Here is a 21,032-nt window from a genome sequence, read left to right on the forward strand (position 1 = left end):
TAATTTCTCTTTGAATTCAGAAATAATTTTACACCCATACAAAATAATTTTATTACTACTCTGATCCGGTATCCCATTGATTACATAATCAAGAATTGAATCATCAACAGAACCGCGACTGGCTATTTCCCGCATGGCAATTAAATATTCGGAAAGGGATTTACCAGGTTTTAAGTGCCGTTTAAGTCCAGGCATAGTCTAAATGAACCGCATTTTTTATACTTCTGATTACACATATTACTTGCATAATCAGAACAGCATGGCTTAATGATTTGTTTTTCTAACCATTCCGAAATCTGTTTATCAATATCACGCTGCTCTGCAAGAAGGGGGGGCCGCGAGGCGCAATGAACTGGAAGTTGATCTGTCAGCATAATCCTCATCTTCAGAGCAGATTTTTTTTTTTTTTTTTTTTAATTTTTATTTAGCTTATAATTCCTTACTAAATGTAGTATTTCATCTTGATGTACTCCGTCTTTGATATGATTTAAATCAATTTCCTTGTCATTATAAATATCACGAATACACATCAAATAGTTTTCTGGATGGAATTTTCTAATTTCGACTATGCGTAATGTATGCTTTACGCATGCTGCGCGCATTGAAAGATATGTTTAATAAAGTAAACAAATAAATATTAAGCTTTTTTTTTTCCGTAAAATTTGATACCCTTTAGGTCATAATTGCTCTTTATTTCATAAATTACGGTTTCATATTTTTTATTGTATAATTTCTGTACGCCATCTTACCACATTTAAATTGATGATCTGATTCGGAAAAATCCCTAATCCGGAATTGCCGACGTGTCCAGATTACTGACTTTGTGTATAACTTACTAATAATGTTTAATGATTTGAAAAGAATTCAAAAGATCCAAATTTTTTGTATGTAGCAAGGTGATATTCCACTATTCAAAGATTTTTTTGTCAATTCTTGAATTGATTTAAATCTTGGAAACAGTTTAACATGACTGAAACATTAGATTTAGATAAATAAAAAGAACTACTTTGTCTGGGTGAAGAAGGCACTATTTACAGTAATAGTTCATTTTTACTACTTGGGATATTTTCCAGGTAAACAAAATGTTAAACAAATCAGCATTAAACCATGATACTTGAACACATAGTAACTAGGAATAAGAGAATATATGAAAAGGAATAAGCAAGGCTTACTTTACCTCTATTTTTGTTATACTTTTCAAATATGGATAACAACACACTATTATGATGTATATCTGTCATAGACGGCCTGAAGGAAATGTTTCTTTAGTACATAAAAATATGCAATCCCCCTGCACTAGTTCTGATTCTAAATAAATATTTAATTTTTTTAATGATAAAATCATTCAATGCAGTCCGAGTTTTACAACCATGGCAGAATGATTTATCACAGATATATTGAACTCTTAAAAGGTTCAAGGGGGTGGGGGGAATGAAATGGATTTGAACAGATAACTTTAAATGCACATTTAGTCTGGCAGAGTCTTTTTCAAAAGATAGTTTTTGTTAACAACCTCTAATACAGCATTTTCATATGTTATCTGCCACTTTCTATACTCCCCCCCCCAAAATGCTGCAACGAAACCTTGACATGCTTTGCATACCTCTCCTATTCGACTGACTGACACTTACTTCCTTGTTCTGTTTTTATTGCAAATTTTAGAATCCTCACCATATATACATTTTTTTGTAGGGACATCTAAAATGCACAAGGTTACTAGCCAGAAAGCCGACATACTCCAATCATCTTACAAACTGCACTATGCCAACTGATTTTAATGATTATAATCGACAACTTTTACTCTGATTACATGGTTTATACAAAGGTGGGGACTTTCTGCACAAATTTCAGTCACAAGAAATAAGCAGATCCCAAGATGAGATGATACAAAAAAGAAAGCTTGGCAAATCAGCTTTATGGCAACAATTCTAAATAAATCATTTACCAAACAATATACAAAAGCACAAGAAATCTTATAATAGAATAATTAAGACCTCAGTCTTAACATCCTCAGTCAGAACATTAAGGTAAATTTGTACATATTTAAATGTTAAATAAGAGAAAAGTAGCACAATTATAATTTTCCACATCTTCTATTTTCGAATGCAAGTCATAAAAATAGTAAGAAATAACATTATTCAATACAAAATTATTTTTAAACTCTGTACTTTAAAAGCATTGTGATCAAACAATGGGAAGAAACACATTTTGGCTGCCCGTGAATAATTAAGAATAATTTTCAAATGATACTAATTTTTTAGAACAAGCTCAGATACATGCCCTTTCCTTGAAACATCTATTCAATACATCGCAATATTTTGTTAATAAATGATAGTAAACTACATCCTTTTTTACTTCCATAACTAAGAATTTCATAACATATTTTTAACTGATTACTTCTACATATACCATATATATTAGACATTACATAATTATGTACTACAATATTATTATTGAATATGTTAATATACTTCACAATGTAACAACCGAAAATGAAATATAGGATCAGGATTTCCATACACAAAAAAAGTTGGAAATATAATTTAAAAACCATGCTTTAAAATAAAAATATAATAGATTGTTAATACAGGGCAGAGGGAACTGGAGAAATACATAAACACAAAATAAAAAGAAGCATGCTTAAATTATTTACCAGGCAGAGTGTGAATAATATAAAAAATAAACTAAATCATAAATTAAAAAAAAAAAATACAAGTTATTTACATCTGCCTGATGAAGTAAAGGACCAGATCCCACCAACATCTGACACACCTCCAAACATAGGATTTTTTCGTTGAGCTCGCTCCATACCAATAGGCCTTGGTAGTTTTCGATCCTCACCGATTGTGCCAGCTGGATTTGGATTTTCTTGAAGATTCATACCAGTGGGTGAAGGTAAATTGCTTCCTTGAGGTGAAGCATTGGGAGACATAGCTGCCATGGGTGACCCTTCATCTATATAAAAATTGTAAACATTAAAAGAAAAAAATTAATTACATTTATTTATAAAACAGATCATTATAACGTTAAATATTTAACTTCATATATGTGTATTTATATGTAAGGTAAAATTATGTAAATCAGCTTTAAAATTCAATTTAGCAATGGGCTTTTAATTCCTCATTTTTAATTTGGGTAATTTGTCTGTCTATTGTAAAAAATAATGACTTTTCCGAACGGCGCCATTTCTAGATCAATCCATCTTGCAGGCCTTCACGTAATGCTGATGATGTAGTTAATTGGGAACCTAACTCTCAGAACTTAAACTGAAACCAAAACCTTTCTCTTAACAGACTACCATATTGAATACATGTGCACTTTAAGCTTCAACTTCTGTGCTGCTTGGACGCTTTTCGATGCTCTCCTATTGCAGTAGTATTAAAAAAATGTAAATGTTCTTTAATAGGCATGATTAGAGTGCCAAATTAATTGTGACCACAAATGTGAATTTAAATAAAAATGGAATTTATTCCGACTGCCACATTTCCTCTTCAATATGAATCAAGTATCTATACCAAACAACACTGCTATGCTTCTATGTCTCAGTGTTTCTACATCAGTACTTCTCTAAAAGTGTTTTTATTACATATATACGCTTTGTGGTTGTGTCGTAAAAATAAGTACTGGTTATCATAAATTACAGAAGAATCACAAAAATAGCGATAACTCTCTCAAAACAAAGCCAAACCGTGTAAAATTTGAATATGTTGCCAAGTAAGAGCAGCTGAGTAAAACTGCAATATGCAAATTAGTGGCACTGCACTCGGAATAAATCATCTGCGAGGAGCATAAAAGTCCATGTTTGAGAGCAAGCCCATATATTTCACTATGATAGTGACATCAGAAATATGAGATAGCCAATTCGTTACAATGACCTCCAGGCATCATTTGCCTACAGAACTACAATGGAGAGCCATTGGGAGACTAGAGGCAGGACAAAGTCAAACAGAAGTGACCAGATGGCTAAATGTGAGTCCTTCTGCGGTTCATAGACTTTGGAGGCAATTTCAAACCACAGATTCGGCATCTAGGAGGTTCAGCCAAAGACAGCCAACTACTACGACGAGCGCCGATGACCGATATTTGCCATGCCGATGGCCGATGACCAATATGTGCACGAAGGAATAGAACTGCTATTCCAACTCTTCTCAGATCCTCTCTTGCTGCAGCCACCAGAAGGTTTGTGTCAACGTCAACTGTGCATAGAAGCTTCACGAAGTTGGTCTGTATGCAAGGCAACCAGCCATTTGCGTGCCTTTCACGTCACGCCATAGGAGGGAGCGTTTGCAGTGGGCACAACAACATGTCCACTGGACGCTTAATCAATGGAGGGCTGTTCTCTTTATGGATGAGTCCAGGTTTAGTCTAGAAAGCGATAGTAAGTGTTATTTGATAAGGAGAGAACCTGGAACCCGTTATCATCCGTCAAACATTCGTGAAAGAGATGCATATGGAAGAGGCAGTGCCTGTGTTTGGGGTTGCATCTCTTTGGGTAGACACACAGACCTCTGTGTGTTTCCATCGGGAACCGTGAATGCTCAGGTTTATAGAGATGACATCCTTGATGTTTATGTGTTCCCATATGCTGGGGCAATAGGTGATGCTCTCCTGTTACAGGATGACAACACAAGACCACACAGGGCTCGCATCGTAGATGATTATCTTCAACAGGAAACAATTATGCGCATAGAGTGGCCAGCTCGATCCCCTGACTTGAATCCTATCGAGCACGTTTGGGATGCATTAGGGAGACGTCTAGCTGCTCTCAATCTGCCCCCTCAGACCCTTGCAACTGGTTTGCAAGAGCAATGGCTCTCTCTTCCTATGTAACTGATAGACCACATAATTGAAAGCATCACACACCGCTGTATGTGTTGTATTGCTTCTAGAGGCAATCATATTCCATATTGAAGGTACTTTTCCTATAGCAAACTGACACCCTCGATTTGTTCATTTTATACATGTGCTAATTTCTATAGTACCATAATTGTCTGGTAATTTATTTTTATGTTATTTAATACCTTACTATATGTTGTATATTGTAGGGAAGTTTCATTAAATTCTACATGTAACTTTTTCAGTAATCAGGATTTTTGTCATTTTTTCTTAATTTACGATAACCAGTGTACATAAAAATTCTTATTTTCTATGATGTCTTGTTATTTCCCAACTCATCCTAAAGCTTGTAACTGCTATATAATACCTCTATAATCTCTGCTATAATTAATATGGGTCATTTCAAAATTAATCCATGTCATACTTTTTTTTTTTTTTTTTCATAATGCTAATGATGCAGACACTTAGATAAAGCTTCAGCCAATAATAATTTTAAACCAATCAAAATAAAGCTAAATTGTAACCAAACCAAGATTTCATCTCGAACATATTACATTCTCTCTCTTGCATTACTATTACGAACTTGTTGCCACTTCTTTCTTCAAATACATTTTACAAACATAGATGGTACCAATTTATATGTTGGCTTAAAATCTTTGCCAACAAGAATAAAGAAATATTAAAATTGGCCATTACTGTAACTACTACTATACATATCAACATGTCTTTAACATCCAAATTACTTCAATTAGCTAATACAATTAGGATTTGTGCAGTTTCATAAAAGTATTGGATTTACTCTGCTATTTCATCTCTCTTTCCAACTATTACCACTTGAAAACAGGGTGTGTGTGTGTGTATGTATGTGTGCACATTTTCCCTCCTTAGTAACACACCACAAACCAGATCACATTTTACAAATTAGTGTGTTGGTGATTATAAAATTTAACTTATTATTATTTATTTACCTGAATGATTTAATTACTAATTTATACAGAAGTCTCATCTAATTGTATTTGTTTAATAATGTGGAAATATACCAAAACTATCTCAAAATAAATCATGTCATTAAATTTAAATACAATTTTTACAGAAAGAATTCAGAATTATTCAGAAATAGAAGAAATAAGAATATAGCACAATAAATGGTACTTAACGTTTTAAGTACATAAAAAGTTAAAAAAAAAAAAAAAAAAAAGTATATGCAGAGAAAGTAAGGGAAATAATAATTATTTTTTTTATCTTATACAAATCAGAACAAAAATTTCTCTGAATGCAATTAATATGTCCTCTCATTTGCAATATTAATGGCAATACAAATGGCTAAGGAAAACAGTATATACTGCCAATAAAGTGCATGGTTTCACTATCATCCTCACACAGCATTTGTAAATATGTTACATATCCTTATGTCATTCTAATTAAATATATTACATAAAATAGAAAAAAAACTTTGTTTTATGATTTAAACAACTTTAAAAATGTAGCATTTTGCTCTGCTCATAGAAGTAAAGAGTTCACTGATTTGGAAATGAAGATCAATTTTGGATATTTTACCACCTTTGATTAGACTGGAGAATTTTTTAGACTTGTCAACCTTTAGAGCCAAAATATAATTAAAGAAAAGGAAAGTTAAAGAACATCTATTACAAAAATTAAACAATGTCCATAATCAAGTCACATAGGAGTTCCTGATAATCAAATCATCTTTTCAATACAATATTAAAAACTGCCTCGTGAGGCAACCTGGACATCAAGATTTCAAAAATTAGTCTGACAATGACCATTTTCTTTCACAAATCATTAAGTAATACTAGGTATAGGGAACACATAGTACCTCTATACTAAGTATACAGTGCATACGTGACTTATCTCACTTGGCTAGTAACATCAGAACAAGTCCATGAAATTCTTCGTGACAAGGAGTGCAAGATTGTGTCTGTTGCAACAGCATTGAGCATCATACAGATGACAGTTATGACTTTGCTCAGTTCCCCCTCCAATTTTGATGGAAATCACTCCGATGGAGTGTCAGGTTTGAGGGTTTACGACCCCTACCACTAACCTCTTAAGAGGACTTTTGGCTTATCACATATTTAGAATGTCCCCATGCCACATAGACACTATAAATTTACAAACATCCATGCTTTTTTTGGGATTCGAACTCAGGCCCTTCAGTGCAGCAAGGAAGCGTCACTACCCACTATCCCGGTTAGGCGGCATGGTACATACAGTTTTAAATATCTAATTACAAAACAATTTTTTTTAAAACAAAATATAAATATGCCTGGTATTTTCATGTTTTAAGCTGCAGAAAATTATCACTAAAGACTTAAAGTAAGAAATTTAGAACTAATGTTTCACAAAGACTAAAATTTTGAAATTCATAATTAATAAATTTCAAATAATCTAATAAATGCAACAAAGAATTTAATAAATGTAAAAACCAAAACTTTTAAACAATCAATACCCCAATTCAAAGAAATTCCTTAAATTAAAAGAAAAAAAAACATAACACATGTAATTCAATCAACTTCAATCTCACTTTTCCTTGCTTTTCTGTATCCAGAATTAGCCGATGAATCATTAAATGTATTTTAATTATAATAGCTCACTCGAAAATTCTGGCCCTTCCCCAAAGTAAGGAAAAAAATTCAGTTAGAACTTGCACTTTAATAAAGAGAATTCTATTTTGTTCAAATTGAAACCGAAAGTGAACAATTAAAATACTTCAGTGAAAAAATAAATCAAAATTTTACCTTTAAACATATATCACATAATTCAAAGTATTTTAAACTTTAGTAAAATTATAAAACTTAGGTGGAAAAACTTAATAAGTGCATTTTCATTAGACTTCAATGGAGCAAGTAATATCACGACTGTAATGACTTACAGGTTTGCCATTTTGGCTTCATTGGCGAAACAAAAAAGAAAAACCTTGGCGAGAAAGTAATTGCTCAAAAGTCTAAAATTTGGAACATGAGATGGAATTTTGAAACCAAAAGAAAAACTTTCGAATAATTCAATGAAGTTTTTTAAAATTTTGACAAAGAAAAAGATAACAATATTAACTGAGAGAAATTAATGTAAATTTTTACTCTTTGAAAAATGGGAATACAGAACATCATTCAGTCTAAAACTTTAATTAAATTTTAAAAACAATTATTCTTTAAAAATATTAAACTTAAAAAAATGCCTAAAAATTGGTCAAGAAGTTATTATTAATTGTTCTGAAGAATTGAGTAGAAAAATCAAATTTTAGATTTTTTTAAAATTGCAAATTAAAATTACAAAAAAAGGAAGTAAATGAACTATTGTTAGAAAAGTAAAAAGTTTTCATATCATGGGCTTACCATGATGACTTTGAAAATATATAAGGCCCTTGTTTAGTACCAGAATAGTAATTCAAAGCAAAAATTAATAAAAAATAAAAACTTAACATTCTTCTTTATCCTTCTCTTTTGGAGCTTTCACATAAAAATCTCATACTTTTAAAAAGTATTATAGGGTATGGACTTATTCTAGATCTCTTTAAATGACTATTAATGAATTTTAAAGGAATTTCATTATCTTTTAAAATTTTGGCAAGAATAAGAATTTTTTCTTTATGTGTTTCTATTTCAGTGTGAACTTTTTTAATTTTTCTGATGTGGTTAATAATAGTATTTGCAATAACTTTCATCTTTGTGAAACATTAGTTCTAAATTTCTTACACTACGTCTTTATATGATATATATATATATACACACACACACACATATATATAAACTACAGTCAAAAGTCGTTAATCCGGACTCGTCGGGACTTCGGGGATTCCGGATTATTGATTTTTTCGGATTATAGATCATCAGTTTAAATCTCGTAAGATGGCATGCAGAAATTCTAAAATTTAAAATATGAAACCGTGATTTATGAAATAAAGAACAATTATGATCTAAAGAGTATCAAAATTTACAAAAAAAAAAAAAAAAAAAAAAAACTTAATATTTATTTGTTTACTTTATTAAACATTTCTTTCAATGTAAGTTGTTTAAGTTGCTTCATTTTATGTGATAATACTTTCTCTTTAATTCTGTAAACAGACATAATTTCTTGTTCAGTTACAAAGTTTCGCTGTTCAAGTCCTGTAATTGCTGTGCCGAGAATACCGACTAACTCGTCAATCGAAATTTTTTCGTTTTCACTAACCTCTCTGTCACCTTCTTCATGTCTTTATCCATTTTTTTGCAGCAATTCCACTTTTTGTTTGATGGACATCGAAACATACTTTCGTTTTGTAGATCCTTTGGGAGCTCCAGCATCGGAAATTCTATTTGACATAATCGAAAGTTCAAGTTTACTTTTATAAAATTGCTCTTACAGTCTGCAAAAAATAATAAGACGGATCCAATTCTAAGATTAAGGAACAATGCAATCATCAACATTAACTGAAATAGATAATTAGATAATTTTAGCTTATACCGTCCGTTATACATAAAACGCGCACGCAAAAACATATTCTGCGCTTGTGCACACACATATGCGCAGTCGTAAAGGTCTTACGCGCACGCGTAAACGCCTATGTGCAGGTGTCAACGAGGCGCATGTGCAGAAAGTTTGTAGCTTTGAGGTCCAGATTATAGATCATTCCGGATTATGGGCGTCTGAATTAACGACTTTTGACTGTATAAGGCTTAAAAAAACATAATATTTTCGAAAGACGGGAAATCGCGAGAGATTAAATTGAAATGCAAATCAAATTCTGTATACTTCTAACCTAAGATATGCAAAACGAAATACCTCTCCCCCAAAAAAGAAGCAATCTGAAAATCAAGATTACATTCTAAAATCTCAAAGCTTATTATTTACAATTTCATGCACTTTTTTAAATATTAAGAACTTTTAATCTGACCTTCATATTCACATTTCAATATAATGTAGAACAATCTCATTATGTTCAGAATTAATCCTGAGAAATTCAAGATATAGGACATAAAATTTTACATTTAAATAAGTTATCAAACTAGCAATGGCAAAACACCATGCAGAGAGTTTCATGATTAATTAACCAAGAGAAAGATTGATTATTCACGACATAGCTGTGCATTCTTTCATAGAAATATCAGTGCACAAGGTTTGCAATGAATATTTTCCATGAGTGATGTGACAACTATTTCTCATTTTTCAGAATAAAAATGTCTATTTTCATGGGGTTGAAAAATGCAGATCTGTGGGTATAACAAAAATAATTCCTCTGGACAGAAGTTGTATCATTAACAATTCTTTCCTAAGAGCAATATAATAAGAATTCTGCTGAGAAATATCAAATACAGAAGTATTTTTATGAAATTAGAAAATTATTGCAGCAGATGAATAATTGCCTTCAGGAAGATCAGAAATTTGCATTTAGAACATATTTTGAAATTTCATAAAATAAGTGCTTATAATTTGGGGGACATATTTATAGATAAATACATACAAGTTTGTTTAATCAATTACACATAGTACATAAGAATATATGCCTAAAAATGAGGATGCCTTCACGAGAAGAATTTTTTTTTCTTGTAAATTTTGATTGCTACCATATGGAAATCTTTATTTATTAAAACTGTCATAGAAAAAGAGGTAAAAATCACTTTCAAGAAATATTTTTTATCAAAATGAAACAAAAGAGGGAAAAATTACCTTTAGAAGATGTTCCAACTGAAGGAGTCGTGCTTGCAGATCTTTGATTTGGCCTGACACTCATTAGTGTATGCACTCCAGGGTACGGGTGAGTAATATTTCCATTGCCAGGTACCATAGCCGATGGATGGTATCCTACCATGCTTAGTAAAGGCATTGCATCTGCTCCTTGTGATAGACCACTGACTACAGGGCCCATAGCAGCATTTCCATTTGGATTATAGTCCGTTTGTTGCTGATGATTTGGAACATGGTGGAAAGGAAAGCGGTTCATGGCTGCTTGGGCATTTGCCATGGGGTGAAGAGGAAAACTGTGATTTATACCACCACCAGAGGCAAGGATAGGCCTGAACTGAGCAAGATGAGCTGGAACTGTGGTTTCTTGAAAAGCATTAGGACCAGAAGGCAGCCGTGGTAAGTGATGCATAGGTGGTCCATGTTGAGCCATTAATAATGAAGCTCGACTAGAAAAGTCCGGGGCATTAGGATTAAGATTGCTTTGCACAACTTGAATAGGACCATTACTTATCCCTTCCGGTAGAATCGTACCAACTGAAGAAAGTGGGCTGTGCTGACTGAAAGTTGTATTCGTTCCACCTGGGCTTGCTAAAGTTGAAGCCATTGGATATGACTGCAGACGACTGGGGTGGGAAGACATTCCTAAGCCTTGATGATGGTATATTGCCTCAGACATCTGGACTGACATATGAGGAGGTGGAGGAAGTCCAGAACATCCTCCTGGCATGGACCGGGGTAATTCATTTATTGCAATACTCTGTGTTTCTGGTAGGGACCGGGAAAGGTGAGGTGACGGAGGAGGTGGGCTTGGCACAACAGGTGGTGTTGAACGCCGATTGCTAGAGGCTACTGAGGAAAGAGACCCTATGGGACCTAGTGGTGGAGTACAAGGAGCACTACGAGGTCCACTACCAATGGGCCCAAAATTTGAGTTGTGTGAAATACCTATCTGAGGAGGATTAGAGGAAGCTGAGGAATTAGAGGAGGCACTAGGTGAAATATGAAGATTCCCTCGATATCCTGGAGCTTTAGCAGCATCGACAATCAAATCAGGCTCAGAATTTTGAGGAAGAGAAAGAGTAAGTGTGCTTTGCACAGGATTTGAATTTTGAACTTGAGAAGCTACTGATGTAACACCAGAGGCTGCAACACTTGCAAAATTTGGTTTGGATGCCTCTTTATCTTTCTGACCCCAAACACTCTGAGCAACTTGGGCAAAAATATTATCAAAAGGAGAATAGTCTTGCGCTATACCAGGTTGTGCAGTTGTTACTGTATGTGAGCATGTAGGTGATGTGGATGGAGGGTTACTCGTAGAAACTGCCTGGCTTACAGATACTGTTGAATTGACAAAAGGTTTAGACTGAACTGGTGCCTGTGTCGAATGAACTCGTGCCTGAGTATTAACGCCTTGTTGAGTCATAATAGTACCATTTGAAATTTTTGGAGAGTGGTTAGTTGCAAATGGCTGAACAGGTGATGGGCCAGAACAAGTATTGTGCCCTAGCGTCATTTGTGGATGGATAACAGTAGATGAAGGAGGTGCACTACCAGCTCTTTCAATAGAAACTGGTGAAATTGTAGAAACTTTTGTATCAGATGTAGTAGTTACTTTTGTTGTTACTGAAACTATATTTGCTGGAACAGTTTTAGGGGCCTTTCCCTGGGCAATAACAGCCATTGTATAAGAAACGGTGGTTTTCGTAGCTGTAGTACTGCCTGGTTGTGAGGAAGTGTTCTTATCTTGAGGAAAAAGTTCTCTAACAACAGGACTTTTTTCAATGCTAGTTGTTGTTACTACTCTTGCAGATACAGTAGCTACATTTAAAGATGCAGATGAGGTGCACATGGGCACAGTTGGGCGAGGAACATTTACAGGAACTTTCCCTGTTACAACTACCCCTGTCCATGCATTTTGTGCATTATTAAGAAATGGAGGTGTAGCAGAGTTACAAACTGGAATACCAGGCCTAATATTTTGTGAGCTAGATAACACAGAGCGGATTTGATTTGTAAATGGAGGTGTAGCATTTGCAGGCAAACTAGGAGGTGGAATGGAAGTTGTTTTAGTGACTGTAGTAGCATTCCCTGAGGTCTTTGTTACTACTTGTTGCTTTATTAAGTTTTTGTTTTGGCTGGAAAAAGAAGATACCTGCAAAATCAAGAAAAATGCACATCAGTAATTTTATTCAATACTATTACTGTATATTTTCGTATATAAGCCGATAAATTTTGGATCTTTTTCCACAATTTAATTAGAGGGGCCAGCTTATATAAAGATCCACTAATCTTGCAAAAAACACTGGTACTTTTCCGCTAGTCAGGCACAACCGATGAATCACTAAAATCATACTTTATTTGTTTAGTTTTATATTTCTCAAGTTTATTGAAAAGAAATATTTTAAATTTAATAATCATATTATGAAAATGAGTTTGTTTTACTTTTGAAATTTTTTTTATAATGCTCATTTTTTGTGTCATTACCAACAACAAAAGAATGATGTTGGAGAAATTTGCATCTGGCTTTCTCCATTCCCAAACATGTATATATGAAAAAGCCATACTGTTGCTATAATTTTCAAGAAATGTCATCAATTTCAATGTAATGTGCAATTGTCCATGACCTTAGCACTCATCTTTCAAACAAAGAAAAAATAAAATATTATAGAAAATAAGACAATCACAGATACCACAGATTGTACAAGACAACAAATGAATGAAATAAATGTGCTAGCTTCAGATACGGTCAACACAATTAAAACAAACATTGTTGGCATCTGGCATTTTACTCCACAGCTATTTTATTGGGAAATATTTTGCTTATTTTACTTGAATGGCAACATGTTCAAATATTAGAAGAATTTCGGCTTATATACAAGTTTTGGGGTAAATTTTTGGGGAAAAAAAATGCACTCTCTGTTTACATTCATAAATATACTAAATTTTAAAATTATTTATTATTGTTAAAGGTAATATTTAAAAATAACAGCAATAAAATAAACTTAATAAATTAAATTAAAAAATAAAACATACACCATTGCATTAGAATGTTTTTATTTACAACTTATGTTCCCCCCCCCAAAAAAAAACCAATGTTTAAATCAAAATATTTCATTTTATTTAATTCCTGTAAATTTAATACTTGCCAAATATCAGTTACTATAAACAGAGCTATTTCATGTTTTTATTTAAAAGTTACTCCCCCCTTTTTTTGTTTCTACTTTTAACTGAAACAGTTAATTTTGTTTTTGCTTATTTTTCCAATTTTAGGTCTCAAATTATAATAAAAAAAATAAATTATTAGATGTTATAACTTTATTTTTTCAAAACAAAATAAATCAGTTATAATTTAGGCACCTCACAACTGATCCAGAATTCGATAAAAACCTGAAGTTACACTCTTTTATAACTCAATAAAAGGAAGAGTTGATGGAAGTTCACCAGATATACGAAAGCTACTCTGTTTAACAACCCAAAAAAATATGCATACCAGGAGGGGATTCTCACCCCTCAAAAAAACTTGGTGCTGGATTTTGTTATTTAGAAGAAAGAGGCCGAGTTAGGCGACCTGTCACTTTTGATAAAAGAACTGCTTGGAAATAATAAAAGATGAAATAAAAAATAAATAAATAAATAAATAAATAAACTCATGTATTTCTGTATTGAAATAGAGTCTAAAAATACAGTTACTATTGGGTTCACCACGTATTTTTTTGCAAAGAAGATTCCACAAAATTTGTTAAGTGTAAAAACTGTGCTTTGCGAGATGGTGGAGAAACCAATAAGGAATAAATATTTTAATTATAAATATTTTAATTGTAACTGGGTATATATATACTGACAAAGAATTTAAAGCTACATATTTCATACTTTTTTTCCCCTTGTTTTACTTCCTTTTCACTGTATATAAATTTATAAAAGAGTAAGTTAGTAATAAGCATGCCCCAAATTTAGAACGCAGAAAAATATTTAAGCATATGCCTAAGTTAAGGATTTTTCACATTATATTACATTACATCTGAATTAAAATTATCTTACAAAACCTGAATTTATTTGAAGAAAATAAAAATATATCGTGAACAAAATATACCATATGGGAAGTTTGCTGTGTGAATTTGCATAAGTAGTAATGGGTTAACTACACACAAGTAGTAAGGTTTGTAATACTTACTAAAAATATCTAAATATTTCTGATGCAGCATTTAATCAAAAGAATCCCCCCCAAATCAACATTAAAGATGCACATCAAGTTTTAAATTCTACTCACTAATATTACTGGATTTCTGTATGAATGTAGCATTTTCAACAACAGATGGTTTTAACATCAGTAAAAATGCCCATTTTCAAACAAATTGGGAAGCAATTTCAAGTAGAATACAATTTGATATTTCACAACTTCAGAAAAACTCCATCAATTATAATGATTTTTAATAATAAAATCTTTAAAGCTAATTTTCATTAAATATCATGCATTATGAGTAGTAACATACCTGAGCAGAAGTAGAGAGAGACGGATTAATGCTGATGCTAGATGTCTTGAAACTTTCAGGAAAAGTTACTGAGGAATTAATATGACCCAAACCGTACCTTGAAAGTATTTCAGATAATTCCTTTTCTGGTTCTTTTATCAAGGCTGTTATTAGTTGCTGAGCTAGGCGAGTTGCTTCAGCTGAACCTCTGAAAAAGCAGAAAACAAAAGAAACATTCATAAAAAAATTTCATAATTTATATATTTTATAAACTTATATCTTTATATAAGCCAAACTTATATCTTTTATATAAGCTTCAGACTCCAACCAGGAAAGCCAAACACTCTTATAAGAGATGTGCAATTAGGGATCTCATATTTTTAATAGTTCATTTAAATTTGAAAAATTCAATATTATATAGTTAATAAGTTTTCATTTAATGAAAATGCTGTACTTCTGGTGCTAAAAAATGTAACTGGCAACTAATGACAATTATCAGTTTTAAAACAAGCCTACCTCCCCCCAAAAAAGTCTAAAGGAGCATTAGACCCTGTTTAATATTTTGTATTTTCTCTGCGACACTAACACATCGTCTGTGAAAATCGTCTGCAAGGCTATCTGCGCAGTCGCAAAGTGTTACCATGGTTACCAGTTTTTTATTTTCTGTTGTTGTTAAAAATAAATAGAAAAAATGGTTGTTCTAAAGATTTGAAGTTGTGTTTAAATGCTTATTCGGACTACATTTTTTATACATAGGTGCATGGTTTTCGGAAATTCTATGAACCACCTGGTGTAAAATTGATACAGTAAAAGTCCAGAAATCCGCAAAGCTTGGGACCAGAGATTGTGCAGATTTCAGGACAGAAAAGGTAAAGCATAACATTCGAACTAAAAGTGCAAAATAAATAATGTGTATTAGATACATTTAATTAAATTATTATATACATTATTGCAATAATTTATTATATGCATTAAATTATTATTACATATATAAATTGATTATATTATTCATTGTATTATATGTACACAGCATCGAGGTTTGCCGATTTCGCCTCACTTAAAGATTTCCGATTTCGGATTCTGGTGTTAGAATCACTAATGCTGTAAAATTTCAACAGCTTTTCTTTATTTTTCCGTAAATCATACACAATCGTGTTGCAATTCCACACCATTCTGCTATAAATCGAGGAGTAGCACTTGCCTCCATCTTTTGCAGAATTTGCAATTTTTGCGTTACTGTCAATGCATTGTGTTTACGTTTCTCAACATTGTAAGCAGTAAAATCATGAGTGTGTTTCTTATCTGTCATTGTATTAAAAAGAGCTGAAATTTAAAATATTCTTAATTTATCCACAAAATATCAGGATAAAAAAGGCAGCACTAAACAATTTCGTGAAATAAGCTAAAAAAAAAGTTAAAAGCTAAAAAATTTTTTTAGCGGAAAGCAAAAAAAAAAAAAAAAAAAAAAAAAAAATACAACATGAATTGTGAACTTGAATGAAGAGTCTGCTTTATTACCTCGATGCAGAGATTAGAGGGAAAAAACTTATTAAAAACTTATTATCTTATTTTTTTAAACTTTTTTTATGTCAATAATTTGGTATTTCTGTTATGACTCATTAATATTCGGTTATTATGACGTCATTATTCGGTAAGTACTTTTTCTTCGATATTTCGTACTCAATGTTGTGGTTTCCGGAACCTATAAACTGAATGTTTATATTTTGAGAGGCAACGTGGATTTCAGGAGTTGGCGGATTTTCAGTATTTGACTGTATCTCATTTCGTAAATCATTGGAACACTTCGATGGTGGGGTTAGTATTTAGATAGAGAATTTGTTGATAACAGTTTGTTTGAGTTTCGAAGAATTTAAGTGAAAATAGTAGTAGTTTGTTTACGGTTTCATTCAGCAGTATAGAATTGTTTTGTTGCAGTATTGTTATTATAATGGCTAAAGAGTTAGACAGACTTAAGAAGCAACACACCTACCATCTTACGGGGACCCATCTGAGTTTTAAATTTCTGGAATAAATTTGAAAATTCTATTGAGAAAAATCCTTCCCTTTCAGATGTTGAAAAATTTTCTTATTTGTTTACTTGCCTTGGAGGCGTAGCTCTTTCTTGTATTAAAGGTTTCGCTATTACCTCAGACAACTATAAGTCGGCTCTTGAATTAATCCAAGATACCGTTGGCCAGAAAGATGTGTTAATCAATGTCCATATGTCTAAGCTGTTGAATATGACACCGTTAAAGAACATTTCTAATTTACAAGAGCTGAGAAACCTGTATTTTAAGAGCCAAAACCAAGTCCGTTCTCTTGAAAGTTTAGGTATAAAATCAGAAAATGCCTAATGCTTTGCGCTGTAATTTTGAAACTTTTTCCCAGTGACCTCGTTTTGGAAATCAGCAAAAATCAAATCTCGAGCACTAATCATAATTTTAAGGGAGTTGATGGATTTTTTAAATCGTTCCATTACTGCAACGGACAGAACATTTCATATACATTCCTGCTTCTTCGCATGAAACACGTAGCCAGCATAAATAATCTAACCATAGAAATTTTGGAGCCCCTAATCGCAATAAATTTCGTTACTCTGCTAATGAATTGCTGACCAATGCTACTTCAGATACTTGTATATTTTGCAGTCAGCAGCACATGAGCCATTTGTGTGACAATTTGAACTGTCAAAAAGAGAGGGAGAGAGGCTTTTACGAGAAAAAAGATGTTTATTGTGTTGTAATATAAATTGCTGTGTAAAGGCCAGCAAAGCATCAAACTGCTCCTTTTTCAACAGTAAACACGGCCGTGCAATATGCTTTAAATTAGAAAATTCTAAAAAACAAAGGATTGAACTTGATTCAGAAATAAAATCTAATGAAACAGTTGCTACTTCATTGAATTATATGCTGAATGACAGAAGAGGAATTTTATTGCTATGTGTAAAGGTAGAAATTGTTGGAAAAGAGTCGTCAGATTTTATTTTTTGTTTATTTGATAATGGATCTGAGCGCACATTTGAAAAGAAAGAAGTTTCTGAAAGGCTGGGATTAAAGGTTATTGGTTCAGAAAAATTGAATATTTATTTATACCTTTGGCGAAAAGGCAGATTTGCCGAAGGGTAGAATTGAAGTTGAGAAATATTTTGAATGGAAATGAAGTGCTTATTGAAGCATTAAAAACTGATGGAAATATCGAAAGCTGCAATAAATGTTCCCGATCAAGGTACTTGTGTAGAAATGAAATCAAGAGGATTTCCCTTAACATTTGATTTTAAAGAGTTATCTAGCAATTGAGAAATTTCATTGTTGATAGTAGCAGATTATTACTGGAATTTGATAAAGAGATTTGAGCGGTTGAACATGTCATTAGTAGCTGCAACTGCCTTTGGATGGTCACTCCAAGGAAAATGTGATAATTTAAGTAATTCCACGTCAATTAATTTTGTTCTCAATGAAAGAGATTTGGTATCCGCTGAGCTAAGGTGCTTTGGGGAATTGGAGAGTTTGGGCATTAGAAGTGACAAAATAGATATTTCCGGTGTCGAAGAAAGGGAAATTCTGAAGGAGTTTAACGAATCGATTCAGTTTATAAATGGCAGGTACTGTGTGTTCTCGTGGATAGCAGGTATGCGGGAAAAATTGGGAAGTAATAGGGAGGTCACATTGAAACGTTTTAATAGTTTAGTTCGGAGGGTCAAGAGAGATCTGTTGTTGTATACACAATATCGGGAGGTTGTTGATAGTTATCTTAAAGAAGGACTAGTTGAAACATCTTCTGATTTGTTAGAGGATGAATTATCTTTTTACTTACCCCAATACGCTGTTATTCGAGAAGACAAAGTCAGCAGCTGTCTGTGAATTGTATTTGATGGTGCAGCTCATGGAGAAGGAGAACTTTCACTAAATGACTGTCTCCACACTGGAGCGAACTTGTATCCTAATTTATTTGAACTGCTATTAAAATTTAGGCAAAATTCTATAGCCTATACATCGGACATACAGCAAGCCTCGACCCAGAAGATCGTCGGTATACTAAATTTTACTAGATTAATGATCTAAGTTTAAGCAAATTTATTGTGCTGAATTTTACTCGTGTTTTGTTTAGACTTACATCAAGTTCTTACCTGCTAGCAGCTACACCGAAATTTCATTTTGAAAATTATCGAAATCCGTAAACTGTGAATTGCTCTAAATTCCTTCTGGGCTGACGATTTTGTTACTGAAGCTGACGAAGTAGAGACAGCTCTGAAAACCATTCTCGAAAGCACTGAAATTCTTAAGAATGCTGGAATGGTACTAAGGAAATGGCAGACTAATTCTGTCAAACTTCGCAACCTATGGAAGAGAGATGGTATAGAAACTATTGATATCGAAAAAGCCATCACTGGATACAGTACGCCATCAAAAGTTCTAGGAATGGCCTGGAATACAGACGAGGACTTGATACATAGAAAATTTGATGAATATTCTTTCCAACAGATTCCAAAATTTGTGGCACCGTTTGAAATCTCTTGTCCGAATGAGGCGCCCATCAAATAAAAGGGAACTAATTCAGGCTATAATTGTCTCCTGGCATCATGCAATAATGAAAGAAGAGCTTAAAACTCTTGTCAGCTCAATGAAACGTCGATGTGAAGCTGTAATCAAAAATAAAGGGTACCCTACTAAGTACTGATAACTCACTGCAATCATCACTATCTGATGTATATCGATAACTATTATCATTTAACCTCTTTTTTTGGGGGGGGGGTATTGCAAATAATTGAATTTTGTATTGAATTCAGTAATAAATTCTCTTAAAATGATGTATACAAGTTTGCATTTCGTGAAACGTAACGTTTTCCATAAGCATACAAAGTTCAAAAACAATTTCCAAAAGAGTCCACAATTTAGGCCACCAATGTATATATATAACTGTTACTATAGCTTTCAATTATCTTCACTTTTAGTTCAATAAACAGTACTTTATATAACATCAGAAAACTTAGTCATGTGAGATAATATAGTTATAAAATAACATGTAGTTAAAGGAGGAATATAAAAAATAACTATTTTGTCTGTCTCACTCGATCCCAATTAAAAATTTTTTGGGAAAAAGCTTTTTCTTTTTTGCTTCTTTTGCAGCCAACTTTTCTAATTTCCGTTTGTGAGTTAGTCTTAATTCCTTTTCAGCAGCCTTTATACAATCCATTGATACTTTTTTTTTTATTTTCTTCTTTATTTTCTGCAATGTTTTTAGGGAGAAAGCTTTTCCTTTTTTGCTACTTTTCCAGCCAACTTTTCTAATTTCCGTTTGCGAGCTAGTCTGAATTCCTTTTCAGCAGCCTTTATACAATCCATTGATACTTTTTTTTTATTTTCTTCTTTATTTTCTGAATATTGCTGTTGAATTGAATTTTATGTGGTTTAAATGCAAAGAACATGATGTTTAATAAATTAACGTAACACACAAAGCATTAAAAAAATGCCCTTTCGGGCGTAATATAAAATCTGAAAGCTTTCAGATTTTTTTTTCCTTTCCTTTTTTTTTTAAACTACTTTAACCTTACCATCTCTGAGCAGTGCCAGAATTTGTGGTTAAACCTTTGAATTTATTCTTTATGAATACAGGTAGTATTTATTCTAAATGAGGCTGGCAACATTATTCATATATCATTTTTAAAATTCCAGCAGTTTTTAAAAATCTTAAACTTCTCAAAAGTCCATTCAAATTTTGAGTTTAATACAGAATTTTTAAATTTACATTAAACTCAAGTTATTAACTCATTGTAACAACACTTACACTTCTAACATTTAATAACTCACTATAAGCAGTGAATCAGACTATTCTATTTTGCACTCTTGAATAAACTACAGATTGAAAATTTGCATTCAGCAGAAACTACACATTTGTTACAACATTGTCCACAACTCATCCCCAGATGCTGGTGTTTGATATTCATGAATGTCTTTACAGCATCTCAAAAAAATACATGAGTGTCATATGGAAACATATCAAACAGATTCAGAAGAGAATCTTAGAGGTTAATGGATGATATGGAAC

The 21,032-nt window shown here is 32.6% G+C and overlaps 1 protein-coding gene across 8 annotated transcripts in view; it reads right to left on the reverse strand.

The window, feature by feature from the left end:
• Positions 1-21,032, reverse strand: part of mask (multiple ankyrin repeats single KH domain) — a 169,109-nt gene that overhangs the window by 12,040 nt on the left and 136,037 nt on the right. For 7 of the 8 annotated variants that reach the window (XM_085819884.1, XM_085819879.1, XM_085819878.1 and 4 more), the window contains 3 exons: positions 15,009-15,195; positions 10,501-12,670; positions 2,725-2,955 (listed from right to left, as the gene is read on the reverse strand). In XM_085819884.1, coding sequence (XP_085676010.1) covers positions 2,725-2,955; positions 10,501-12,670; positions 15,009-15,195 — 2,588 coding nt within the window. The remainder of the gene's footprint in view (positions 1-2,724; positions 2,956-10,500; positions 12,671-15,008; positions 15,196-21,032) is intronic. The other variant, XM_085819881.1, reaches the window with a different exon arrangement.

This window comes from Stegodyphus dumicola, chromosome 7 (assembly GCF_044657685.1).
Source record: "Stegodyphus dumicola isolate Sdum_Otavi_A_Nest chromosome 7, ASM4465768v1".
Classification (NCBI taxonomy): domain Eukaryota; kingdom Metazoa; phylum Arthropoda; class Arachnida; order Araneae; family Eresidae; genus Stegodyphus; species Stegodyphus dumicola.